At 44.4% G+C, this 27,441-nt stretch overlaps 1 protein-coding gene across 1 annotated transcript; it reads right to left on the bottom strand.

The window, feature by feature from the left end:
- Nucleotides 1-1,726: 1,726 nt before the first annotated feature.
- NDUFS7 (NADH:ubiquinone oxidoreductase core subunit S7) lies at nt 1,727-25,495 on the bottom strand. The gene is made up of 8 exons (XM_068271219.1): nt 25,394-25,495; nt 25,257-25,293; nt 25,096-25,164; nt 21,059-21,176; nt 9,607-9,786; nt 9,041-9,087; nt 6,145-6,233; nt 1,727-2,022 (listed from the first exon to the last, which is right to left on the bottom strand). Exons 1-8 carry the CDS (start codon nt 25,407-25,409, stop codon nt 1,925-1,927), a joined length of 654 nt encoding a protein of 217 aa, XP_068127320.1. The 5' UTR covers nt 25,410-25,495; the 3' UTR covers nt 1,727-1,924.
- Between the last annotated feature and the right edge of the window lie 1,946 nt (nt 25,496-27,441).

Genomic DNA, 27,441 nt, shown 5'->3' with positions numbered 1-27,441 from the left:
TTGCATCCAGAACCGCTGGTGTATAGCAAGCCTATAGCTTTACATTTTACACAGCCACAGCAATCCCACATGCAGACAGCCTGTTTCTATTATTCTAATAAATCTAGTATTTACATGTAAAGGGGCTGGTGGTGGTGTTGCTTCTGTTACGCTGTAACATCGTAATTCTAGATTTGGATGCTCTGTGTCCACTGGGAATGAATGACAGGACAAATCTTTCCTATTTTTCGGACCCTTAAACTCCTAGTGGCTGGTTTCCACAGTTCCAGCCATACACCGAAGATTTTCTGGGCTGTGCCTTGCTTATTCCTTTTTCTCCTCCCCCTTTGGAAGGCAATTTGCCATGACGAAACTAACCGTGCTTACCATTTCCATTGGGCTCCTCCTTATGGGTGTTGGCATTATCTAAAAGACCAAGCATGCTGCAACATTATGCACATTGTGTAAGCAAATTTATGCAGCTTGAAAGATGAAGTAGAATTCATTTGGTCAATTTCTGAGCTGCATAAAATTTGCATAACAAATTATCGCAATCCCACTTTTTTTGCATCTCATTTAAGATCCCTACTAAGCAGTTATGATTAACCTCCCTCGCTAGGTCAACAAGTTGAGGCCGATCAACCATATTGCAAATAATTTCTCTAAGGCCTCTTTTACTTTTGCGACAGTCGCAACGCAAATTACAAACGCAATGCCCCCCAAAAAAAGTCACACCGCAACTTCATGCCCTGGTACAGTCTCATGCAGTAGAATGAAATGTATGTTTCCAAGGCATTACTGAGCATGTGCAAACCGTCCAACGCAGCTAATAACGTGTATAATGCACTGCATGCAATACTTTCACTTAAACACATTAGGCAATGTTTCCCCATAAAATATATTAGGCAGAGTTAACCTTTTTTCCACTTTCCCCCCTAATTAGTGTCTCCTATAATATCCCTGCTGTAGTGGTAGCACCTAAAAATAAAATACTCACCAGGCAGGTAATGCCCCTCCTGTCTTTCCAGCACTGCTCTTCAACCTCCACTGCTGCAGCTCCAGGTGCCAATCTCCTGCGCTATGCTGACAGGAAGCGCAGGGCTACAGGAAAATGGTGGCTGGTGTTCAGCACTGGACACATATTTAGACTCCAGTGCTGGGCTCTGGACACTATTTTCCCATAGGCCTTCTGCTGGCCTTCCGAGAGTCCCACAGTGACCGGCAAGATCGCTGCACCTCCACACCTGGGGGCGAGATCTGCCATTTTGTTTGCAGCCCATGATGGATCCCCTGACAGGTGCCTATGTACCCCCAGGGGCCTGCGAACCCCAGGATGAGAAACATGGCTTTAAAGGACACCTGAAGTTTAGAGGGATTTGGAGGCTGCCAGATTTATTTCCTTTTAAGCAATGCAAATTGCCTGGCAGTTCTTTGCTTCACATCTTTTTAGCCAGAACAATCATTAGATTAGAGTATTCTGAATGAAGTTTGGAAATCAATTTGGCAGCCTTTATATCCCACTCCCTTTAAGTGACCTTTAAATATGAAACATATGCCGAGCAGAAGTCAAACACTAGATGGCTACAGTTGGGGAAAGTATCTTTGCAGGTTCTGTTACGCTGTGAGACAGGTGTTACATTTCTCTTTGATCTATGTGTTATCTTATTATGGGCATGTGAGCTGCTCCAGGTGTGCGAGCGGGAACTCTGTGGAAAAGAACCATGCGAGGGAAGGAAGGACAGTCAGCTGTTTAGAATTCTCTTTAATGGTTCCTAATACAAGTCAGTAATTCACTCTGCATTATGATGTATATTTTTAGAGAGAGTGAGGAAAAAAAAAAAATATATATATATAACATTGTAGTGGCAGGAGCACAATTACACTCTTAGTATTAGGGATGTACTAACCATCTCGGCATATAAATACACAAACAAAATACTCTCACTTAGTCCCTATACCAAAGTCTGATTTTCTTTTCTCTTTTGATCTTCTTTTGAAGTTGCAAAATACCATATAAAAGCGCTTCAGCAGTGGGTGGGCAGCCTAAAAAGTAAATACAAAGAGAAGTACAGTCATAGCACCTTCTGAATAGTCATGATCTGCTCCTAGAAAGGCAAACACTATTAAATGTAGTGCATAATCAATATATACCTCATAATTTAAGATTGTGTCCTAGTTGATATTAGATCAGAGATCTTATCTAACATCACTTGCACCGTTGCAGGCTTTATACGTCTGATGCAGTACAAAGGTTGCACACGCATTGTGCTGCCAGTGCACGATAGCCAACTCCCTGTCCTCTGTAGATGTAGCTGGTGGATTGATCAGAATTGACCATGTGACTCCCAAGGATGGAACAAGTCTCTGAAGTAGCCAGTATGTGATATCCAGGAGGCAGCCCAGGGACAGCATCAGTCTTCCACTGGGTCTCTTCATCCTACCAGTACTTCAACAACTCTACACCCAGCCGTACAGATTTCTCCGTCCCTTTTTCCACCCTGTTACCACCAGGGGACGGAGAAATCCGTACCTGACGCCGTTCTTGCCCTTTTGCTCAATCGTCCGCGTGCCCCCGCGCTCATGCATGCCCCCGTGCACACTGCCACCCGCTCGGAGATCAATGAACGGGAAAAACCTTTCCCGTTTGTTGATCTAAGCCCCCCGCAATGATCAGCTGCTTCTACGAGAAGCAGCGTGATCATTGTGAAAAAAAAAAGTTGCCCGGCCTCCCTGAACTTCCTGCAAGCGTACTTCCTGTACGCTTGCAGGTCGCATAAACAAAAACTCACTGGGGCCATCTTGTGGTCAAATAGTAAAACTACACCCTAAAGCATTTTTCATATACAAATACAATAAAACATTAAAAATTAACTGATTACCTCCCACACTCCAATATTTTATTTTTTTTGTAATAAAAAATAAAAATAAAAAAATACAATAAAAAAAAATAAAAAAATACATAAATAGTTACCTTAGGGACTGAACGTTTTAAATATTTATGTCAAGAGGGTATAACACTGTAACTTTATAAACTATGGGCTTGTAATTAGAGATGGACGCAAAACTGAAAAAAATGCACCTTTATTTCCAAATAAAATATTGGCGCCAAACATTGTGATAGGGACATATTTTAAACTGTTTTATAACCGGGACAAATGGGCAAATACATTTCATGGGTTTTAATTACAGTGGCATGCATTATTTAAAAACTATAAAGGCCAAAAACTGAAAAATAAATTTTTCCCAAATTTTTTCATATTTTCCCATTAAAACACATTTAGAATAAAATAATTCTTGGCATAATGTCCCACCTAAGGAGAGCCTAATTGGTGGCGAAAAGAACAAGATATAGTTCATTTCATTACCTTCCCGGGTCCAGCACAGGATCGGCTCTTGGCTCGGAAATAGCCGACCCCAGTCGGCTATTCTCTCCTATATCCGGGCGGAGAGCCGCAACAGCGCCCCCGCTGGAACAGGAAAAGGTAAATTTTGCACAGCCTGACAAATAGTTGGCTGTGCATTCCGTGGGCCAGAGTGAGGCCGCTGTGGGACGGAGGACGACGGGTGAAAACTTGGTAGGATCCAGAGCCTTCCTACTCCCGAGGCGAGTACCCAGCCCAGGAGCATTTTTTTTTTGTAGAGTCTCTTTAAACAAACAAACAAACAAACAAAAAAGCCAGATACTTACCTAAAAAAAAAAAAAAAAAAAAAAAAAAAAGGAAGGCTCTGGGTCCTTTCTTATATTGTGTCACTAAACAAGAGTGACTAAGTGGCATGCCTCGGGAGCTGCTGACCAGCTTCTACACCGCTACCACGGAGTCCATACTTTGCTCCTCAGTTATCGTCTGGTACGCCCGCGCAACGGCCAACGACAGACAAACTGCAAAGAATCATTAATGAGGCAGAAAGGATCATCGGATCGCCCCTGCCACCTCTCGATCTCCTCCATGCGGCTAGGATGAGAAAGAGGGCCACCAGGATTTCCTGCGACCCCACCCACCCTGGCAGCAGCTTCTTTGAGCCCCTCCCATCCGGCCGCAGCTTCCGAACTATCCCATCCAAGACAACCAGGCGCAGGAACTCTTTCTTCCCTCAGGCAGTTCTGCTGCTCAACAACTCTGACCCCTGACTCTTCCGTCCTAGCCTGAAACCAGCATACCTGCCTTAATATTGCTGTTCTGCCTTCTCTTCTCTGTACCCGCTAATGTATTGTAAATGCTGTTAGTATGTGTAACTTGTCGCCGTGTATGTAAAATGTACAACTATTATTATCTACTTGCCCAAGCCATGTGTACCACAAGCAATTCTGAGTACGGCAACAACCGTACTTGGCGAATAAAAACCATCTTGTATCTTGTAATCCGAGTCTGCTGGGCCACCACCTCAATGGCCAAGAGGAGAATTGCAGGCGAGGGGCACTGTTCCTGCTATAAGTAGTGACACTGACTCCTTTAGCAGATGAAGGGCCAGTACGCTAATCCTGTAGTCAGAGGGCAGGCAGGGGAAGAGAGTATGTTTAATGTGTCCGCCTTTACAGCCAGAAGTGGCATATCAGTGGCTACAGAAAATGTAATGCCACTTGATTTTTTAACAGAGGCTGCCATATTTATTTCCTTTTAAACAATGCAGATTGCCTGGCAGTTCTGCTGGCCCTCCGCCTCTAATCCTTTTAGCCACAGACCTTGAACAACCATGCAGATCAGATGCTTCTGAATGGAGTCTAATTAGACTAGCTCCATGCTTGATTTAGGTGGGTGATTCTGACACAACTGCAGCCAGAGAGATTAGCAGGACTGCCAAGGTAACTCGTATTGATTAAAAGGAAATACATGGCAGCCATCATATCCCTCTCAGTTCAGGTGTACTTTATAGTTACGTCCTCTAATCAGCCACGTGAATCAAAGGTTTGCTGAGGTTTATGTGCCAGAGTATCAGATTGCCATCGACTAATCCCTAAGCAGGCTAGGGATTAAACAGTGCATTCCTAGCAAACGGGCCAGATATGGGGTCAAATTGTACAAATTGTGGGAGAGTGGGACTGGCTATATTCATGCATTTAAAATCTACTAGCAGATTGTTGCCAATTGGGCATAGTGAAAGTTAGAGGACAAGAGAATGTAGCAAAATGTGCTAGCAGATTGGTGTCCGTTAGACATGGTTAAAGTTGAGGGATAGTAGAGTGTAGGAAAGTGGGGTGTGTGTGTGTGTGTGTGTGTGGCGTGTGTGTGTGTGGCGTGTGTGGGGTGTGGGGTGTGTGTGTGTGTTTATATATTAGTACAGAGAGAGAGAGAGAGAGAGAGAGAGAGAGAGAGAGAGAGAGAGAGAGACGAGAGAGAGAGAGAGAGACAGAGAGAGAGAGAGACAGAGAGCGTGTGAGCAAATGTAGGTTAATGTGTGCATTGCATGTAAGAGTTGTGTGTGTGTTTATGTTATTTACATAGCAAAAATATGCATAAGTGTGTGTGTGATGCAGAATGCAGAGCATGTGGATTTCTGTAAGGTATATGTGTGCACAACATGTAAATAAGTGTAGGGTGTGTGTATGTAGAGTATATGTGTGTAGGCAAGATCCCTTTCACATATTTGTGCGCGTTATGCTTTACCCCACTGTACCGCGTTTCTGGTGCAGCATGGCTACAGTCCATAGTCATGATAGATGTGTGAGATAAAAGTGACAGATACAAGCAGCTATATGTTATGTGCTGCATATTTAAAGCTATGGGTGTGTCCTACACTGTGCTGCTGCATGCATGCATGCATGCATAAATGCGCTTAGCGAGAGAGGAGCCTTTATTGTGGATGTGTTTGCTGGTTTATCCCTTAGAGACTGTCGCCGACGTCAAAAAAACGCTCTTAATGGTGTCTCTGCCCTCATTTTGTCATATCTTAGTGACCTGCTTGTCTGTTGCTATCCCAACTGGGTAGGTTCTGACTGTGCTGATGCCTGCCAGAAAAGTGGAAGGTCGCTAAATGCCCATAAACTGGTGATTAATCATAGTACAGGTAATGCTGTAATAACTATGGCTTCAACTTAGAACACCTCACATTAGTTAAAAACAACAGAGTTTGGGATTTAACTCTCCCTTGTGTGGGGATGAGACAGCACAAACTTTTTGCACAAAGCACTTTCCTGCTGAAAGGTACATAGAAACTAAATGTACTTACCTGGAACATAAATATCAACAGGAACAATTCTGTCACAGCCTCTCACCACAGAGTAGGAGTAATGATAATAACCACCTCCATTTGCACAGCTGTGGAAAGCAAATAAAAATGAAATCAAATGCACTTTATCCTATTTTCGCTTACAGTTCATGCTTCATATCTATATGGATTCAAATCCATACACGAACTTCCATTGAAGTAAGATTCAGGGATGCAAATAAGAGTTAAAGTGAATCTAACCCGAGAGGTTTCAAATGGGTGTATTTATACTTATCTGGGATTCCTCCAGACCAATGAGGTGTATGGGCTCCCTCTCCGTCCTCTCCAACCGCTCTGTTCTTTCCTTCTTGCCCGCTAGTAATCTGGCCAGTCGTGCACTCCTGCACGGGCGACCCCCACACGCCAGGGAACGTTCAGAGTCTGCACAGTACTGCTGCGCAGGCCCTGAACGTTACTGACTGCAGGAGTGCACACAACACCAAGCCACGCATATGCAGAAGAGCCCAACCGGCTAGATTAGCTAAGAAGAGAACTTAGAGGATGGCAAGGGAGCCCAAGTATCACATGGGTCAGGAGGAATCCCCAGGTAAGTATAGATACGCCCATTTAAAACACCTCAGGTACACTTTAAAGGGACCCTTAAGCCAGGAAAAAAAAAAATTAGTTTTACTCACCTGGGGCTTCTACTAGCCCCCTGCAGCAGTCCTGTGCCCTCGCAGCCACTCACTAATCCTCTGGTCCCCCACTGCCAGCTAGTTTCGTTTTTGCCGACAGGCACAGGCCACGCGTAGCTTTCTCCGCATTTTCGACGGCAATGAGCGCTATTGCGGACCGCAACAGCACTAATTGCAGTTGGGAATGCGGAAAAAGCTACGCGTGGCCGGGCCTGTCGGCAAAAATGAAACTAGCTGGCAGCGGGGGACCAGAGGATTAGTGAGTGGCTGCGAGGGCACAGGACTGCTGCAGGGGGCTGGTAGAAGCCCCAGGTGACTCTTTTTCCTGGCTTAAGTGTCTCTTTAAGTATAAAATTCCCATTAACTGTTACATTTTAAGAAAACCGTGCAAAATATTTTAAAAACAAAACAAAAAATGACCTAATCTGGAGGGCTAGTTGGATAATGTAGCATATATTATATATATATATATATATATATATATATTAAACATTAACCATTTCACCCCCAACTCTATAGTTACCACCAAAGGGGAATGCAGTGCCCAGGGTCATTTTAGGTAAAATTGAACAATAATGAATGTGGAGCCACTTAGATTTACAAGCCCCTGACTTCGAAAGCCCTTAAAGCGGAACTGTAAATTAGAGAAAAACAAACTGTTTTACTTACCTTAGGCTTTCCCAAACCCCCAGCAGCCGTCCTGTCCCACGCCGGTACTGCACGATCTTCCGTTCTGCTGCCGCCAGCTCATATTGTTACCGTCTTGCAAGTCGACTGCGCCTGCGTGCCCAGGACTACTTGAAGCTTTCGTGGAGCTCCAGCCCGCAGCAGTGTCCTGCGCCATTAACGCAGGACGCTACTGCGGGCTGGAACGCGAACAGGAAGGCTGCTGGGAGCTTGGGGAAGGCCCCAGGTAAGTGAAAAGTTTGTTTTTCTCCAATTTACAGTTCCGCTTTAAGGACCTTTGACCCTATGAAAGCACAAGGCCTGGTGTTGGCACAAGGCCTGAATTGACACATGACCAGCAAGAAGGAGGTGTGGCAAATAGACCATGGTGATAGGTAGATCTACCTACCTGGACACATTTCCCAAAAACCAATTAGGCAGCAGCATGCCCCCAAACAACAACTAGGCAGCATATCCTTAACCACCCTGGCGTTCTATTAAGATCGCCAGGGCAGCTGCGGGAGGGTTTTTTTTTTAAATAATAAAAAAAAAAAAAAAAAACTATTTTATGCAGCCAACTGAAAGTTGGCTGCATGAAAGCCCACTAGAGGGCGCTCCGGAGGCGTTCTTCCGATCGCCTCCGGCGCCCAGAATAAACAAGGAAGGCCGCAATGAGCGGCCTTCCTTGTTTTGCTTACATCATCGCCATAGCGACGAGCGGAGTGACGTCATGGACGTCAGCCGACGTCCTGACGTCAGCCGCCTCCGATCCAGCTCTTAGCGCTGGCCGGAACTTTTTGTTCCGGCTACGCTGGGCTCAGGCGGCTGGGGGGACCCTCTTTCGCCGCTGCTCGCGGCGGATCGCCGCAGTGCGGCGGCGATCAGGCAGCACACGCGGCTGGCAAAGTGCCGGCTGCGTGTGCTGCTTTTTATTTCACTAAAATCGGCCCAGCAGGGCCTGAGCGGCAGCCTCCGGCGGTGATGGACGAGCTGAGCTCGTCCATACCGCCCGGCTGGTAATAAGATTAGATAGGCCATTCTCCTAAATAACCGCGCCCCCGCCCTCACCTGTAAAATAATAGCACGCTATTATAGACCCCAGTAACAGATAGTGCCCATGACATACCACAGTAACAAATCTCCGCCCCCCCACCCCCCCCCCCCCCCCCCCCCCCAAACAGATGGCACAAGCAAGTACCCCAGTAACAAAGAGACACCCTACAGTGTACAATGACAGCACTTAGATGTCTGTGCTCTTCCTTGCCTGCATAAGAGTCACACTGTGCCATCCTCCAGCACTCCGCCCACATCCGAGGATTAGGAAATGAGGTAGGAAGGAAGGCATCGCAGCCGAAACTAACAGTGGGACACTGAGCCTACACCAATCAGACACAGCTGATTATACCTCCAAAAGCAGCCTATGTCTCTGGCTGAACACAGCCACAACAGCTATCTGGAGTATAAATAGCAGAGCATGGAGCCCAGGGCACAAGCCTTGCCTGTCATACCCTAGATATGTTTCTGCCCTCCCCAGTGAGAGACCAAAGAGCACCTACCTGCCCATAGAAACAACATAACGTGGTTCAGGCATCTGATCATAAACCTGTGGGTAAAAAAGGCACACATTACTATCTCAAAACAGCCTGTTCTCTCAGGTATGTGGGGGAAAAGGGTGGGGGGAGGGGGTAGACAGAGCTTAACACATTGTGGTGATGTGGAACATAGGACGTAATGTCTGTGGTTGCTTTAGACCTCTGTACCACGTTCTTATAAGCAACAACATTTTGATACTCTAATACCTGCCAGGGCATAGATTTCACAACACCGCCACCAAGCGTTCTCGCTGTCTCCCCACCGCAGCTCACTCACCCTGCCGTCATCAGTGTAAGTAACTCCCATTGGCTTACATTGATCACGCAGTCAGGAGCCAATGAAAGCAGCTCCTGACCAGCTCACAGGGCTCTTCCATCATAGAGACGGTAGAGTGGGTGGCCTGTGGCTCCGGTATGGCCGGCGGTAGCGGCAATTCGTTATACGGCGGTCTCTGGTCCTTAAGAGGGCAGAGACCGCTGGTGCTTAAGTGGTAAAAAAAAAAATAAAAATAAAAAAGAGAAAGTATTACCTTTCTTAATGCAGGGGCCATTTTATTGGTGAGTGTTCCAGCCACAATCATAACATCTGCTTGTCTTGGACTAGCTCGAAAAACAACTCCGAACCTGTCCATGTCGTACCGTGGAGCAGCCATGTGCATCATTTCCACAGCGCAGCATGCCAGCCCAAAGGTCATGGGCCACAGGGAACTCTGCAGAAATAACATGGAAAAACAATGCATGAAATCAATCTAGCTGAAAGTGTCAACAATCTACTGTCTTATTTTCTTCTCACGGTAAACTCTTGTGTAGATATAAGGCAAATTTAAATAGTCCCTTATACAACTACTCAATCTCTGCAAGGAAGGGTTTTTTATGGTCTATATAATCACAATATGATTATTTGGCATATAGAGAGCTTATTGAGATTCATATATGTTCTGCTTATTGTTGATTGAAAGGGTTCTGTAAACAAGGTCTATCTTGAGGTGGCCATACATGGCACAATTTTTCAATTAGATAATTTAGTTCGATTATTCCATTAGATCGAATATAAAGATTTTTCCAGCATGTCCGATCATTTTTCCAGAAAAAAAAACGAGATAATCGTTCGAATTTTTTGATCGAAAAAAAAAAATATTTTCAACTTTCATTCAATTCGATCATTTAGATCGAAGAAACGGGAAAATCAAACGTTTTTATTGTACCGTGTATGGCCACCATTGTTGAAAGAACTGCATTATTTGTAATCCAAGCTGAGCAAACCTTCACTTCTTATTTTAAGTAGCAGACAATCATTCTCTAGGATTATCCATTTTTCTATTTTTAGCCAACGTTTGATTGCAATGCATAACTAGCAATACACATTTTAAAAAAAATTAAAAAAAGCTTCTTCTTAAAGTGTACCTTATGGACCTGGTGTTTCCTGCAATAACCTCCCCCCTTCCCTCCTTTTAGCTCTGATACTGATGACTGTATGTACTGTGTGAAAATACTAATTTAAAAAAAAAAAAAAAAAAAGGGGGTACCTTAAAGGGAAGGTTCAGGGACTGTTCAAAAAAAAAAAAAAATCCGCATCCACTTACCTGGGGCTTCCTCCAGCCCGTGGCAGGCAGGAGGTGCCCTCGGCGCCGCTCCGCAGGCTCCCGGTGGTCTCCGGTGGCCGACCCGACCAGGCCGGCGGCCAGGCTTCTTCTGCGTTCCAAAATGCGCCTCACGGCGGCGCGCTGACGTCATCGGACGTCCTCCGGGCTTTACTGTGCAGGCTCAGAACTACTGAGCCTGCGTAGTACATCCCGGAGGACGGCAGCGCGCCGCCGTGAGGCGCATTTTGGAACGCAGAAGAAGCCCGACCTGGCCGCTAGCCTGGCCAGGTCGGGTCGGCCACCGGAGCGGCGCCGAGGGCACCTCCTGCCTGCCACGGGCTGGAGGAAGCCCCAGGTAAGTGGATGCGGATTTTTATCCCTCCCTGAAACTTCCCTTTAAAGCAGATCCGAATTGAAAAACTAACAAGTAACTTGTTATATATTTTTACACACACACACACACACACACACACACACACACACACACACACACACACACACTTTGAATGGTTTACACAGCAAATCTAGCTGCAAACAGTTTTCATAGAATATGATTATTTATTCCTGTGATACAATGACAGCAGCCATGTTGTTTGTAAACATTAGACAGAAGCAGGCTTATCTGTATCTTGAGCCATCAGCCTAATCCCCTCTCCTCCTTCCCTCTGCCTCTGAAATCAATGGCTAGTAACACCTCCCCCTGCCCAGAATGAGCTCCCATGAGCCCTTGCTACTGCCTTGGCTCTCTGGAAACCTGTGGGCGTGGCTTTTTTTAGTTTATAGGGAATTAAGAGTATTAAAACAAAAAAGTATTTGGCTTGAGGAATGCCCTATAAACAATAGGAAAGGAACACAATTATGCAATGTGTAAAAGTGCACCTCGGATCCACTTTAAAGCAGTTTAAAACCCTGGCATAATATTCAATAAAAACATTTTTTCCTACTTTTTATATGCCATACATTTATCAGATTTGCATTTGTGCAAAGTATTATTCATTTAGAAATTATAGGTTCCCAAAAGTAGTTTTTTGCTTTGTGAGCCGACTTTGCATTTTATTAATAACTGGTTTTATTCCTTATGTATTGAAGGCAGACATGCTTTGACTCTCTGTGTGGAGCTGCTTCTCCACAGCCAGAGAATGTGTCATATTTCTCACTTGATACATAAACACAAGATAACAATCTACAACTTCGGATGCCTCCACATGTCACTGCACTGAACTATCAAGCTCTGTGTGTAACCCTTCGAATGCTGGTCTAGGGAAAAAAAAAAAAAAAAAAAGCTGGATGCATATATGCTGTAAATAATGTTTTAGAGCAAAGATGAAATGCTGGGTTATATTCCGCTTTTAAGTTACATGAGGAGATGTGCATGTACAGTGTCAAGCACACAAAAAAATTATGCGGTGTTTCTTTTTTCATTTTATACCTGAAAGAGTTAACCATTTATGTTTGCAAGTGACAGTTTCTCTCTACTTGGGACCCAGCCTGACTATAGCATAACCCTCACTGATCAGGAATTACAGCCATAAAACTCCTCTCTGGCAGAAGCTGGCTTCTGACTGCAAAGGATAAAGGTCAATAGTTCATGTATTTTAGCTTTCTGGGACATGAAAAGACTGTCATTGAGCAGAGACGAAACAAAAATCTACTTTAAGTTTTTAAATATAACATAAAACAGTGGGATATTCTAAAAATGAACGAGTAGGAAGATAGATACAATTATTTATCACGCCAGTTTATATTCACTTAACCTCCTTGACGGTATGGACGAGTATACCCGTCCATTACCGCCGGAGGTCGCCGCTCAGGCCCTGCTGGGCCGATTTTTATGAAATAAAAAGCAGCACACGCAGCCGGCACTTTGCCAGCCGCGTGTGCTGCCTGATCGCCGCCGCTCTGCGGCGATCCGCCGCGAGCAGCGGCGAAAGAGGGTCCCCCCAGCCGCCCGAGCCCTGCGCAGCCGGAACATATAGTTCCGGCCAGCGCTAAGGGCTGGATTGGAGGCGGCTGACGTCAGGACGTCGGCTGACGTCCATGACGTCACTCCGCTCGTCGCTATGGCGACGATATAAGCAAAACAAGGAAGGCTGCTCATTGCAGCCTTCCTTGTTTATTCTAGGCGCCGGAGGCGATCGAAAGAACGCCTCCAGAGCGCCATCTAGTGGGCTTTCATGCAGCCAACTTGCAGTTGGCTGCATGAAATAGTTTTTTTTTTTATAAGAAAAAAACCCTCCCGCAGCCTCCCTGGCGATTTTAATAGAACGCCAGGGAGGTTAATGCTGAGAATGCACCATGAGATTTTAGGGCAGATAGATGGTTCGACAGATAATTTGACAAATCCGATCTGATTTTCAATCGTTTCTCTGAAAGATTTTCATTCATTTATATGAGAAATTTATAAAACAAAAACAAAAAAAATAATAAAAAAAAAAAAATTATCAGAAAACCAATCGGACAGTAAATCGCCTGAAAAATCATCGTGTATTCCCAGCATAAGGTTCACTTTAAAGCAAATCCAAACTTAGAATAGATTAGTAATAAATAGTAAAGAGCTTTCCTGGAATCTAGAATTCTTACAAATTCAACAATTTAAGTGAAAATACTAAACAGCAGCGATGTGTGATGGTGGCCACTAATGATCCAATCTTTTTCATCCAATCTTACCATTTCTATGTAATATAAAAAAGGGACCTGTCCAAATTATTCAGTCTATATATCGAGTCATTTTACCAATATACGACGTAGATTTGGTAAAATTGGATGAATACGATTGGATCTTTAGTGGCCACCTTAAGTTTGATATAAATCTGCTATATGCACCTGCAAAACAAAAGAAATACAGTAATAGCTTTATTAACTTTTCAGTACCTGACTAGCCCCCCAGATCAGATATGTTTTGTTTAACGTTTTTCCTCAGGTCGGGATTGCTTTAAGCTATCATTGTGCTTATGATTTTCAAGCTATACTTTCATTAACCTTCCTGGCGGTAAGCCCGAGCTGAGCTCGGGCTATGCCGCTCAGGCCCCGCTGGGCCGATTTGCATGATATTTTTTTTTGCTACACCCAGCTAGCACTTTGCTAGCTGCGTGTGCAATCCGATCGCCGCCGCTACCCGCCGATTCGCCGCTAACCGTCGCACCGCAGCACATGATGAGATTTACTGCCAAATAGATTTCCAACATGTCCGATCTGATTTACGATCGATTTTCCGTTCACTTCTATGGAAAATCAATCAGAAAAATCGATTGGAAATCAGATCGGACATGTTGAAAATAAATCGATTTGGTAGTAAATCTGCCAGAAAATCTCATATTATTTATCAGAACTTACCGCAAGAGTAAGAGTGTCCATTTAATAAGCAAGTCGTTCATTAAGACACAAACGGACTAGAATAGTCATATTTTCAGATAAATCTTACTTTTTAAACTGTATTTACTTTTTTTTTTTTTGAGAGGTGGACTCCCTTCCGGTTTGTTAGCTTGCCTTACCTCTTGAGGGGTCAGTTGTCAGGTTTTTATTGTAATAAATTACCTGCAACCCACTTTTGTGAGTATACGGTACTCTCTTGAATTTAATTTCCCCTTGACCAGATATACTATATAGCGCACCAAAGCTACCCAGACTGCTGCTTTTAGAGAATGCTGGGAGATCACCTGTTACAGCCAAGGTACAAAAATGCATATGGAATTCAGGAGAAATTCTGTTCAGTCTAGGTCCAGCTATCTGGACAACAATTTGAAACAAAACTTAAAGTGTTATGCCGTGCATACACGGCTCGTTTTATGCGCCGGATCGAGCCAGCGCATCCCCGCTCGTGCACGCGGATCGATTGCCGCTCGTCCCCGCTGGCGCTTCCTTATCACCGCTCGATTCCCTGCCATTGTCCGCCGGCGGGAATCGAACGGGCTCGGGTCGAGCGGCATGATCGGGCCAGCTGAATATTATCAGCTGGTCGATACACGTTACAGAAACGTACCGTGTATCCACAGCAGTAGGCACCCTCTGGAATATTCAAGTATACTTTGCTAAATAGCTCCTGAGATTAGTCCAACACTGCATTACATGCATAATCAAACCAGACCCTCTAACATAAGTAATCATGCTAAGGTCATAAATTACATTTTTTCCCCATTCTAGTGTTTAAAGAGAACCAGAGATGAAGCACCCTCTTGTATTTTACCTTATAAATTAGTGGGAACATGACAGTAAACCCCTAATCTGCTCTTTGTTTCATTGTTCTCTGTTAAATCTGACTGTTATCACCTCTAATAAGAATCCCCCACTGAGCACTCAGTCTAGCTTTGCTATGGAAAGATTATAGCCGAGTCTGTCTTCTCTGGTGTCTTTTCAAGGCAAAGCTTGCCCCCTTGTGGCTATGCTATAATGACTCAGCTATAATTATTCCCTGCAAAGTCAGACTGAATGCTCAGTCCGGGATTCTTATCACAGCTGCTAACAGCCACATTTAGCAGTGAGGATGAAACAGAGCATGGTAAGTGTTTTCTCTAATGTTCTTACTGATATATATGGTAAAATACACAAGGGTGCTTAGTCTCTGGTTCCCTTTAAAGCGGAATGAAGCCCAGCATTTCTTTGCTCTAAATTTTTTTTTACAGCAGATTATATATAACCAGCATTGCTTTTTTTTACTAGAACAGCATTCAAAGGGTTAAACACAGGACTTAAAAGTTCAGGGCAGAGAAATCTGAAAGTGGAGATGATGGTATCTCATGTTTACTTAATTGTATAATTGTATCCAGTGAGGAATGTGACATTCTCTGACAAAGCATTTCTGCCTTCAATACATAACGAATAAAAACATTTTAAATATTTAAAATATTAATCAAATGCAAAGTCAGCTCAAAGCAAAAAGTTTTAAATCAGGATGATACCATTTATTGGCTAACTAAAAATGAATAAGAATAAGCAAGCTTTCAGCCTTGCAGCCTTCGTCGGGCTTACATCCTGTTAGTTTGCAGGCTGGTGGTACAGACAGCTATATACATGCAACATCAAAAGGGAAAACAGATTTTTTTTCAAGCATAAATACATGTCATTAAGATGCCTTAATTGAAACAGAGCATTTAAGTGGGGTGAGAGGTTGTTAGCTGAGATAAGGATCCTAGTTTACTCCTTTCTCACAGACCTGGGAGTTGGACAGACACAGAGGTATTGTAAATTCTGAGTTCACAAGTTCAGCTATATAGGCTGAGAAAGAGTTCAAATATCATCAGCCTCATACCAATATAAAAAGTTTTTGTCCTTATTCGAGCCCTTGTCCACACCTTTGAACCAATTTATAAATTATGGTTCTGCTATTAATCGATCATTTTGACGTTTTAAAGCGACCCTTCAGGGCAGTGACACGAAGATCATATATGCGGTGTCCGTTGGAACGAAAGTGTATAGCAACTGGGAGTTCAGATTTGGTATCGTTAATAGTGTGCCTGTGTCCATTCATACGTTTGCGCAGAGTTTGTCCAGTTTCTCCCACGTACATAACATTGGGGCATTTAGCACACATGATTAGATATACCAGATTGGTGGAACCACAGGTAAATGTGCCTTGTACTCTTTACTCCTGTTGTGAATCTAGTATCGTTAACCTGTCAGTGGAGTAAATGTGTCTGCAGGCCCCACATATTTTTTGTCAGCAGGGTGATGTTCCGTTTTGTTGAGGCCTATTCAAAGAACTCCTGACAATCATCTGTTTTAGATTGTGTGGTTGCCGAAATGACAAGAGGGGAGGTTTAGGGAATATCTTTCTCAGTCTGTGATCCTTGTGTAAAATGGGATGATGTTCCATAGCAATCCTTAAGATTTCCAGGTGTGGGTTGTAGGTGACAACCAAAAGGGACACGGTCCTCTTTCTGGTTTTGCTTATATTTTAGGAGTTCAGTCTTGGGGATGATGCTGGCTTTCCTGATTTGGGCCTCAGCCATAGGAGGACTGTAACCTTGTTTAACCACCCTGGCGTTCTATTTAAAATTGCCAGGGTAACGGCGGTAGGTTTTTTTTTATGCTGCCAACTGAAAGTTGGCAGCCATAAAAGCCCACTAGAGGGCGCACATGGTGTGCCCTCCCGATCGCTTTAGGCGATCACAAGTAACAAGAAATCCCGCGGAGAGCGGGATTTCTTGTTAGGCTTACCCCGTTGCCATGGCGACGATCGGGATGACGTCATGGACGTCAGCTCGATGTCCCGACGTCAGACCACTCCGATTCCAGCCCTTTGCGCTGCCCGAAAGTGTTCAGGCCAGGCAGCGCAGGGCTCAGGCGGGGGGGGGGGGGGGGAAAACACTCTTCTGCCGCTGCACGCAGCGGATCGCCGCTGAGCGGCGGTGATCGAAGACCACACGCAGCTAGCAGAGTGCTAGCTGCGTGTGGCACAGATTATTTTGTAGAAATCGGCCCAGCAGGGCAAGAGATATCACACTCGGCGGCAATGGACGAGCTGAGCTCGTCCATAACACCAGGAAGGTTAATGAAAAAGTGTTCTTAAGGCGATCCAGGTGCTCGTCTCTGTCCATCCTGTCAGAACAAATCCGGTTGTACCTCATAGCTTGGCTGTAAAATTACTACATTGCTTAATGTGCTTGGGATGAAAACGGTCATATCTTATCTTAGGTATGTGGGACGGTGTGTTGGTTTGCGATACACAGGTTTGTAGGTTGTTACCCCTGATGTATATGGTGGTGTCCAGAAAGTTAATCTCTGTGTGAGAGTAGGTAAGTTTCAATTTGATTGTAGGATGGAAGGCATTGAAGTTCCTGTGGAACTGGAGAAGATTATCCTCACTTGCGGACCAGATGATTAAAATATCATCAATGAAGTGGAAGTAGGCCATGGGTTTTATCCCACATGCATTGAGGTATTCCTCTTCGATTTTGGCCATGAAGAGATTTGCATACTGTGGTGCAAATCGTGAACCCATTGCCACGCCCATCTGCTGTAAATAGAGGTCCTGTCCAAAAGTGAAGTGAGTTATGAGTGAGAATGAATTTGATCAGTCCAGCAATAGGCTTTACAGGTATGCCCTGACCCTAAAGATATTTACGGCAGGCCGCAATACCATCATCATGGGGGATGTTCGTGTACAGGGACTCCGCGTCCATAGTGGCCAGTATGGTTCCCTCAGGTACTGGGCCGATGGCTGTCAGTTTTTTTTCAGGAGGTGGGTGGTATCCTGTATGTAGCTGGGTCTTTTACAGACAAGAGGTTTCAAGATGTTTTCCAGCCACCCTGAGATGTTCTCTGTAAGAGTTCCGCTCCCTGAGATTATGGGCCTGCCTGGGTTTCCCTCTTTGTGGATTTTGGGAAGCATGTAAAAGCAGGCTGTTCTAGGCTCTTCAGGGATAAGCATCCTTACATGTTGTCTGATGTTTGCAGGCAATCTGTTAACCATCCTATTGAGTGCCATCCTGTAGCCTTTTGTGGGGTCCCCCTGTAATTTGGCATAGTGAGTGGTGTTTGATAGCTGTCTTTGTGCCTCCTGGATGTAGTCACTGGTGTTCATTCTGACTATGTCACCACCTTTATCCGCTGGTTTAATGATAATGTCATTCTCCTTAAGGGATCTGATGGCCTGTCGCTCCTGTGGTGTTACATTCTGGGCCAGTGTCTTTTATTCAGGATCCTGTCAGAGATTCTGTGTCTGAATTTGTTGATGTATTTATCCAGGGCCGGGTTTTTTCCTTCTTTGGGGGTCCACTTTTTTTTTTCTTTTTAGATCTGGTGCGTTTTGGTCCATTATCCATTGTATCACAGGCAGCCTTATGGTAGTTGAAGTGGAGAAAAGTGGAAACCGCTCACCCCAGATAGAGCAGTGCCAGACCAGGATAGCCAGTCCCATACAATCTTGAAAAAACGAAGGGTCCGCACAATGCTCCTAAGATCCTTTAATCTTTATTATGGACGTATCCAAATAGGTCAACACACAAATCTAGCTGACATGTTTCGGACCTTCTGGTCCTTAATCATAGCTATGATTAAGGACCAGAAGGTCCGAAACATGTCAGCTAGATTTGTGTGTTGACCTATTTGGATACGTCCATAATAAAGATTAAAGGATCTTAGGAGCATTGTGCGGACCCTTCGTTTTTTCAAGCCTTATGGTAGTGTTCCTTGAGCCGCAGCTTTCTGAAAAATTCCTCCATATCTCCACAGAGTGCAATCCTGTCTATGGGTCTCGCAGGGCAGAATGACAGACCTTTGGAGAGCACTCACATTTCAGCTTCAGTAGCCTGATAAGAGGAAAGATTCATTGTATCCATGGGTTGCTCTTTTTCTGCTGCTTGTGCATCCAGGCGTCCACTCTTAATTCTAAGTCTCTGAAGTTTTTGTTAATTAGGAATCTCTGTAGTTTCCTATAGAACGTTTGTAGTTTATCCCATGCTCCAGTGGGGTCATCATTCAGAGACAGACAGTTTCAGGCTCTGTACATCATCCTTTGTAATGCTCTTATGGTTATAGCAGACTCCTATAAGGTTATTCCGTATTCTCTCCGAACTCCTCCTGCAGATTTCTTCTGCAAACCTGCTATTGTATGTATGCAGGGTGGGATTCTGTATCCTTAGTCCTTGAGGTATAAGTTTTTCCTTTTTGCATGTAGTCAAGAAAAAGATGTTGCTGTCCAGTTGTGCAAGTTTCTTCAGGTCTTTCTTTAGTTTCAGGAAAGTGCGGTACATTGCGGTTTCTTCAAGCATAGTAGTAGCAGTAGGGTATAGTACTGTGTTAGCCATCACTAACAGCAAAAAACAGTACTTTTGGGAACTTGTAATTTCTAAATGAATAATACTTATGCACAAATGCAAATATGATAACCGTATGGCATACAAAAAGTAGGAAAACATGTTTTGAATATTATGTCAGGGTTTTATACCGCTTTAATGTAGAAATTAACTGAATGTCCCGAACAGTTTCTGCATTGCTGTCATATGATTGTCCGATATAATTGCATGAATAAACGGGTGTACAGATATTCTAAATCACAGCCTATAAGCAATATAAAATGTGAAGATCACATATTTCCTGTAAGTTAAAGAGACTTACCTGGCCCTTCCCCCAGCCCCCCATAGCCTGCAAGGTCCTTCGGTGTCTTCTGGGTCCCCTCCGTGGTCCCACTGGCAGCTCTGGTAGGTACGGGACTTTGGGCAAAGTCTTTCATGTGCCATCCAGGTACCTGGCGTGGCATCACACCCATCGAAGTAAAGGTCCTGCGCATGCATGGTTCAGTCTGAGTACCGCGCATGCACAGGACCCTTAAGTTGACGGGTGCAATGATGCAGCCGTAGTCACCAGATTTATGGAGCTGCCAACGGGACCGCGGAGGGGACCCAGAGGACACCAAGGGACCTCACGGGCTAAGGGAGGCCCCAGGTAACTCCAGATTTTTTTTTTTTTTAAATGAACTACAATCAAATTCAAACATAGGATGCAAAACTCAAGCAGGTTACCTTCGGTGAAAACTGCATGCCAGAACAATCCGTATTTCAAAGAGATTGTAATATAAGAATTTTACTTTATTTGCCAAAGGGTCCTAGGCCTGCTCTTAAAGGAGTTCTGTGTAGGTTAAAAAGTAAAACAAGCTGACACTTACCTGGGGCTTGTATCAGTCCCCTGCAGCGGTCATGTCCCGTGCCGTCCTCTCCTGATGCGCCGTTCCCCGTGTAATCACGCGAGTGATTACACTGCGGCTGCGCGGTTGAGCTCTAGCTTCTGTACCCGTCAGAGCTTACTGCGCAGTACAAAAAAAACTCTTTACTGCGCCAGCGCAGTAAGCTCCCGATGACACGAACAGGAACGCGCATAATTCGTCTGTCGTCAGCCAAATAATGCCCGGTGGTGGCGGCGGGGAACGGCGCATCAGGAGAGGACGGCACGGGGCATTACCGCTGCAGGGGGCTGATAGAAGCCCCAGGTAAGTGTCAGCTTGTTTTACTTTTTAACCTACACAGAACCCCTTAAATTTCAATCACTATATAAAAATAAAACATATATAAAAAGAGTGCAAGCATATTAAAAAGCTGTGCCGAGTTCACACTGGGTGCACTAGCAGTTTTCCCTAAGTGACTTGCAGCAGACCAACAGAGATGCTGAAAGGGTCCATTTAAACATGGCCAGTTTTGAACTTTACACAAAGCTCATAGTATACGCCTAGAATATGAATTCTAGAGATGCCTGACAAATTAAGAAGTTCTGGAGCTGAACTCCCTCATCTTTTCCAGATTTTGGTAGCCTTTATTGCTTGAATTACTGGATGTTCTGGCATGCAGCTTCCACAGAAAATAACCTCTGGTTGTGCATTTTCATCATAGGATCACACCGTACAACCCAGGTTTACTCTGGGATTAAACTATAAAGAAGTTACAAAAATATATATTCATGAAAGTATTACCCTTCGAGCCCAGTTCACCAGGTCATCAAGTCTGGCAACTATGAATTCTGCTTTGCTGCTCGGAGCTGAAGATTTTGCAACAGGCACAGTGCTGCTCTTCTGTCTAACTGGTATAGTGCTGCAGACAGACACACAAAAAAAAAAAAAAAAGTGTGTGAGCTGACAAATTATTCTTTTAAAAAAAAGAAAAAAAAAAAAAGGGGGGGGGGGGGGAAACATGGATTTGGAGCTGTGGAGTCAGTGCAAAAATCCTCCGAAACCAACTCTTCGGTTTAATTTTTTCCCGACTCAGACGACTCTACTTTACATACAACAATCTTGTTGATTGAAAGTATGTAATATAAGCATTTCATCACTACCAAAGCTTAGAAATTTTAAAGCAATATTAAGATGACATCTGCTTTTGGGAACAAAAAAAAACAGAAAAAAACCTCCTGGCCAGGAAGCAGACACTCTACCCTGTCAGCTATCTCGGCCCATCATAGCCAACATCTATATCTGATAGGACAGGACGATTTTCTGTAAGGAGGCAGATATATGCACCAGAACCCAGCTGATACAGGATTCCAGTAAATCTTATTAAAGAGAACCCGAGGTGGGATTTACTTATGCTAGTGGGGCACAGAGGCTGGTTGTGCACACTAACACCAGCCTCTGTTGCCTCATGGTGTGCCTCCAAGACCCCCCTGCGCGCCGCTATACCCCCCGCAGTGCTGGGGACACGCAGCGTGTCGCCAGCACAATGTTTACCTCTACCTGTCTGTTAGCGCCGCTCCCCCGCCTCCTCCGTATCGGCGCCTCCCGCCCGCGTCACTTCCCTTCCGCTGATTGGAGAGAAGTGACGAGGGCGGGTAGAGCCGATACGGAGGAGGCGGGGGAGCGGCGCTAACAGACAGGCAGAGGTAAACATTGTGCTGGCGACACGCTGCGTGTCGCCAGCACTGCAGGGGGTATAGCGGCACGCAGGGGGGTCTTGGAGGCACACCATGGGGCAACAGAGGCTGGGGTTAGTGTGCACAACCAGCCTCTGTGCCCCACTAGCATAAGTAAATCCCAACTCGGGTTCTCTTTAAACAATGTGTTGGGCCATTTTATCAAATCCACTGCACCTTAAGTGCCTGCGTGGTCTTCTCCTCACTCCTGCTGAAGTCCCCGGGAGCATACTGCGCCGGCGCAGTACGCTCCTGGTGACTTCAGCGGGAGCAAGGACTAGGCCGCGCAACTCCCGGAAGTTACCGGCGGCAGAGACCGGAGCATCGGCGAGTGGCTGCGCGAGCACAGGACGTCTGCGGGGGACCATAAGAAGCCCCAGGAAAGTTCAACTCTTTTTCCTATGAGCCCCCTTCAGTACTCCTTTAACTAATAACTTAAGATATAGCTATACAGTAGCTGTTAAATACAAATCAAAACTAGTCCTTGGTAAGAACACTTGTAGATGGTGCAGACAGGAACAAAGAACATTGATTGGGCCCTGGGCCATCTAACTGTGTGTATATGTAATAATGATGTGCAGGTACTCTGCAGGAAAAAGAGGGGATTGATCAATTATTACATATTCTTCCTGCACGATCTGAAGTAGGTTTACAGGTGATAGACAACACCTTTGATCAATGTGCACAACATTCTAAGTGGTTTCGCAAAAGCTCTGCAGGGAGTACATATGTAGAGTATAGTACTACTACTACTACTATGTAATTTAATTTGCAGTCACCAACCCCACATTTAACAGCATCTTAAATTGATTTCAAGAGCAAAAGTAGTGCATACATTTGCATACAAAATGTGTATAAACCTGCATCAACACAGAATTATTTGCTTCTCATTGACCATCTCAACTAGTGACACAACTACAAATCAGGTTTTATTCTTACAGAGGAGAGGTTATTTAGGTTATATAAAAGATTCCTGTGTACGGATCAGACATCAGTAACAATTAGATATGTATATTTGATTTAAAAAAAAATGGCATCTGCTTTATTGCAGCAGCACAAATAACTTGTTTTTGGATTGGTTTATTTTATTTTGTTGACTAGGCACTGCTAATTACTGTATATACAAGTTATGATATTTTATCATATTTTCTCTTTTAATTACAGTTTAAATTTGTTAGGAGTCTCCGCAGCACTGCACAGACTTATTTTTATGATTTATTCTAAAGGCCAAGGTTATACTTAGCAGAATCGCATTAGTTTTCCCCATAGAACATATTGGAAAACTCATGCGATTCTGCTAAGTGTGACCCTGGCCAAACAGTTGACGTATTGCAAAAAAAAAGGGACTTCGACAATTTTACATGCAACATCAGGTACACTTCAAGAATATTGCATTCAAGGACCAACTGATTGACCAAGACGTAGAGAGTATTATGGTAGAGAACAGAGGCGCCAAAAGGATAAAAACAATATTTAAAAGTTTTAAAATTATTGCTTAGGAGGCAGTGGTGGACTCACCTCCCACAAGCAGACACAACAACTGTGTATTCACAAAAGGGACATTTATTGGTATACTCCAAATAAGGTTGCAACGCGTTTCGCAGGTCAAACCCGCTTCATCAGGCAATTACAGGAAGGAGCACACAACAGCAGTATGTCCAGATAGCACCTGACCAAGACGTAGAGACTTTACATTTTGAGATAAAGAGGTTTATGAGCCTATTAAATAGCTGGAAAATGCCTTCTTTAACTTTTGCATCTAGGTTACTTAGTGTCCAGATCAGCTTTTGCATATAGTCTCAAACGCAGAGAGCATCACAGCTGAGACACCAAGCAAGGACATCCTTTTCAGGGTACAACACAAACTGAAAATTTTGTTAATGATCTGCAAGGGATCAGCCATGATGCTGCCGCATCTGACTGGTTTGTTTCCAAGTTGCATATAACGTAACTCTGAATTATTTGCATGTCGCCAACTGTGGCGGAATTGGGAGAGTAATATTAAATGACTAGAGATGTGGTTTAATATCACTATCCCAATGCATCCAAAAGCTTTCTACTGTTCACTGCACTACGAAGCTATAAAGTTATGTATACAGCTGTATGTTAGTCTGCAGGCTAGCTACACGTCTGTAGAGTCTCAGCTCTGCAATATCGCCCGAGATTGGGTCCCGTCCCTATCCCTGCCAGACGGCATGCCTTATATGTGTGTATGAGGCTTTAGAGATATTACATTGTTTCTCACCATTTTATTGGTGTGTACCCCTTTTAAAACCCTGTACTCGCCAAGTACCCCCTAGCATAGTAAACATTATCACAAGTACCCCTTGACAAATATATATTTAATCATAGTACATGATAATCGGTTCTAAACAATCTCCAAATATTTACTATTGCTTTTAATTAGCTAAAACACTAAATTTGGTGTTTAAGTAAGATTTACAGTTTTCTGAAACTCTAAATTTGTTATTGTTCGTGAAGTATATCAAGCCCAAGTACCCCCTGGAACCATCAGAAGTAAGCCCTGGGGTACGCGTACCACACGTTGAGAACCTAGATGCTAGATGAAACTTGGCTGCAGCGGCAGATAATGACCTCATCCGCGAGGATCCAGTGTATGTACAGCAGCCTCCAATCCCCCTCTACCAAAGCAAGAAGGTATTAAGTCCCTTGGAGGTGTACCTCCATCTTGGTTTTTACCCATTATAAAAGTTTGTCACAGACCTTTGTCAACCCAGTGTGAATTCAGGTTACACCAACTGCAAAGTCACTGAAACCTGCACAGATACTTGCTTCAAAAGTAGATGGATTAAATACGGATTCTGTAAAACAATTTGGATGCCTTTTAATATTCTACTTATAAAGCACAATGCAGCACTCTTCAGTACAATCTTGGGAAAACAGTAAGTAACTTCAGAGGTTGGTCAAGCTGCCCAAAATACCTTGCAGTGTACAGATGACAATGTGAAAACCTCACAATTATTTGTACTGATACAGTATGATCAGCTATGAGATGTTGGCTTTAGGTGTATTATACAATAATAAAAGTGCATTAGAATGGAGTTCAGAAAATGTATTCTGTTCAGAAATGGATGCAATAGTTACCTAATACTGCTGTCATTGTCGGAAGCTGGCTGCCAGACCCGCGTGTGAAGAGCCGCCAGGCACTGTGGTCTGTTTAAGGTGAACAAATAAAAAGTGTCAGCGAAAGATAGTAGAAAAAAAATTACACGAATTACTGATCTTGCAGAGGGTTTATCGCTTACCGGGAGACCTGAGCCCAGAGCGCAGGCAGTCTGGGAGCTGGAACAAAGCACACTATATCAGATACGCGACCCTCAATAACATTACACACGTGACCTTGACAAGCAAAGCAAAACAACCAAATGACCCTCCGTCTCACCTGTCAGCGCCGCCATTTTGTGTTATGAAGCCCCTTGACGGTTTCCGGAACCTGTAACTTGCGGCCGTCTTAAACATTCCCCTGGAAACTCAAGTTGTACTGTGAGTTCCGTGCCCTAGAGAAAAGTCAGTATAGCTGCTGCGCAGGCGTAGCGGTGCCACTGTATGGAATAGGATCATGCAGTTAGCTGTTGTTGTTCCCTTGTCTGATAATTTCAGTGCTTGCGCGTGTGCTGCTGTGCGGGGCGTAGAGGCCCCCGTACATGGGTGAGCTTTTGCAAGAATAATGGTGAATTGACAGAGTATTGAAGCATTCAACAACACAGGATGTGGTTGGTTCGGACACTGAAACGTGTTAGCTCTACCTCTATGCGAGTTATGAGTTTGGAGGAAGGGGGAGGCATGCTCTAGTTTCTAGTCCATAGGTTCTCAACACATGGTAAGCATATAAAGTACATCTTAGTTGGGACAGGAGAAAATATTATACATACCTTGGGCTTCCTCCAGGATGATTGCTTCCTCTCCATCCTGCGCCACCAGGACCCTCAGGAATTGGCCCCTGAAAGTCCACTTGTCCAGGGCATAATACTTTGCATGCAGGGAGCATTCAGCACCTGCGCAGGGAGCGTCCTGCGTCTGCACAGTACTACTGCACAGGTACAGAATGCTCCCAGGGACGAGGGAGCACATGCGCCATGCAGTCCGACTGTGCCAGCGTGGACTGGCCCTGACTAGAGGGTTTTCCAGAGCCAGTTGCGTAAGATCCAGGTGGCAGAGGAGGACGTTAAGGGAGCAATCAGCCTGGAGGGGGCTGGAGGAAGCCCCAGGTATGTATATATATTTTTTTCTCTCAGGTACCCTTTAAGTTGGACTGAGTGGGTACTGGGGGAAGGTGAGGTTAGATCAGTGCTAATTAGCAAAAAATGGTCATGGCCATAACCACCTATGCAGAGTTACCTGTAATGTAACAGTGGGCCAGAGTTTCCTCTCAAGACACTTAGGCAAAGTGACCTTAAAGGGAAGGTTCAAGCAAAATAAAAAAATGAGTTTTACTTACCTGGGGCTTCTACCAGCCTCATGCAGCCATCCTGTGCCCTCGTAGTCACACACCGCTGCTCCAGTCCCCCGCTGGCAGCTTGCCGACCTCGGAGGTCGGGGGCCGCATTGCGTACGTTTTTACGCATTCCCGCTAGTGCAGGAACAGTAACACATACATTTTTACGCGTTACTGGTTCAATGCGTACATTTTTACGCATTGAACCAGTAATGCGTAAAAGTGTATGTGTTAATGTTCCTGCACTAGCAGGAATGCGTAAAAATGTATGCAATGCGTCTGCCAGCGGGGGACTGGAGCAGCAGTGAGTGACTACAAGGGCACAGGATGGCTGCATGGGGCTGGTAGAAGCCCCAGGTAAGTGAAACTCATTTTTTTATTTTGCTTGGACATTCCCTTTAAGGACAGCGTTCCTCAAATGCATAAGAAACAGCATTTCTTCCATGATGTGGTGCAACGGGAGATTAGCATCATGGATGTGCAGATGATAAATCTGCAGAAACTGCATGATACGGTTTATTAGCGTACCATTTAGTAATCATGAGGCCCCCAAAATGCTGCAATAATAACCCCAAAGTATCAAATGCAGCCACTATGACCATGAAATAATAAATGCAGCAAGCGTTGCCTCCGACACATGAAATGCAACAACCGTTACCTCTGACATATGACATGCAACAACCATTACCTCCAACAAATGAAGTGCAGCAAACGATTCCCCAAACACATGCAATAAGGCAAACTTTACTTCTGACACATGTAATGCAACAAATGGGAAAAGAGACAAACATTACCTGCCATGCATGTTAAAATGCATTAAATGTTACCCCCTACACATGAAATGCAGCACACATGTGAAATGTACATGCATTACCACACGTGTATGAAATGCAGCAAGAGTTACCTCAAACATAAATGCATTAAATGTTACCCAACTGGGTGCTGGTGAGTGAGATGGGAAGCTTACACTGGGTGCTGCTGAGAGGGTGATCCTG

The sequence above is a fragment of the Hyperolius riggenbachi genome, chromosome 1, assembly GCF_040937935.1.
Source record: "Hyperolius riggenbachi isolate aHypRig1 chromosome 1, aHypRig1.pri, whole genome shotgun sequence".
NCBI lineage: Eukaryota > Metazoa > Chordata > Amphibia > Anura > Hyperoliidae > Hyperolius > Hyperolius riggenbachi.
This window is presented reverse-complemented; position numbering and strand designations above follow the sequence as displayed.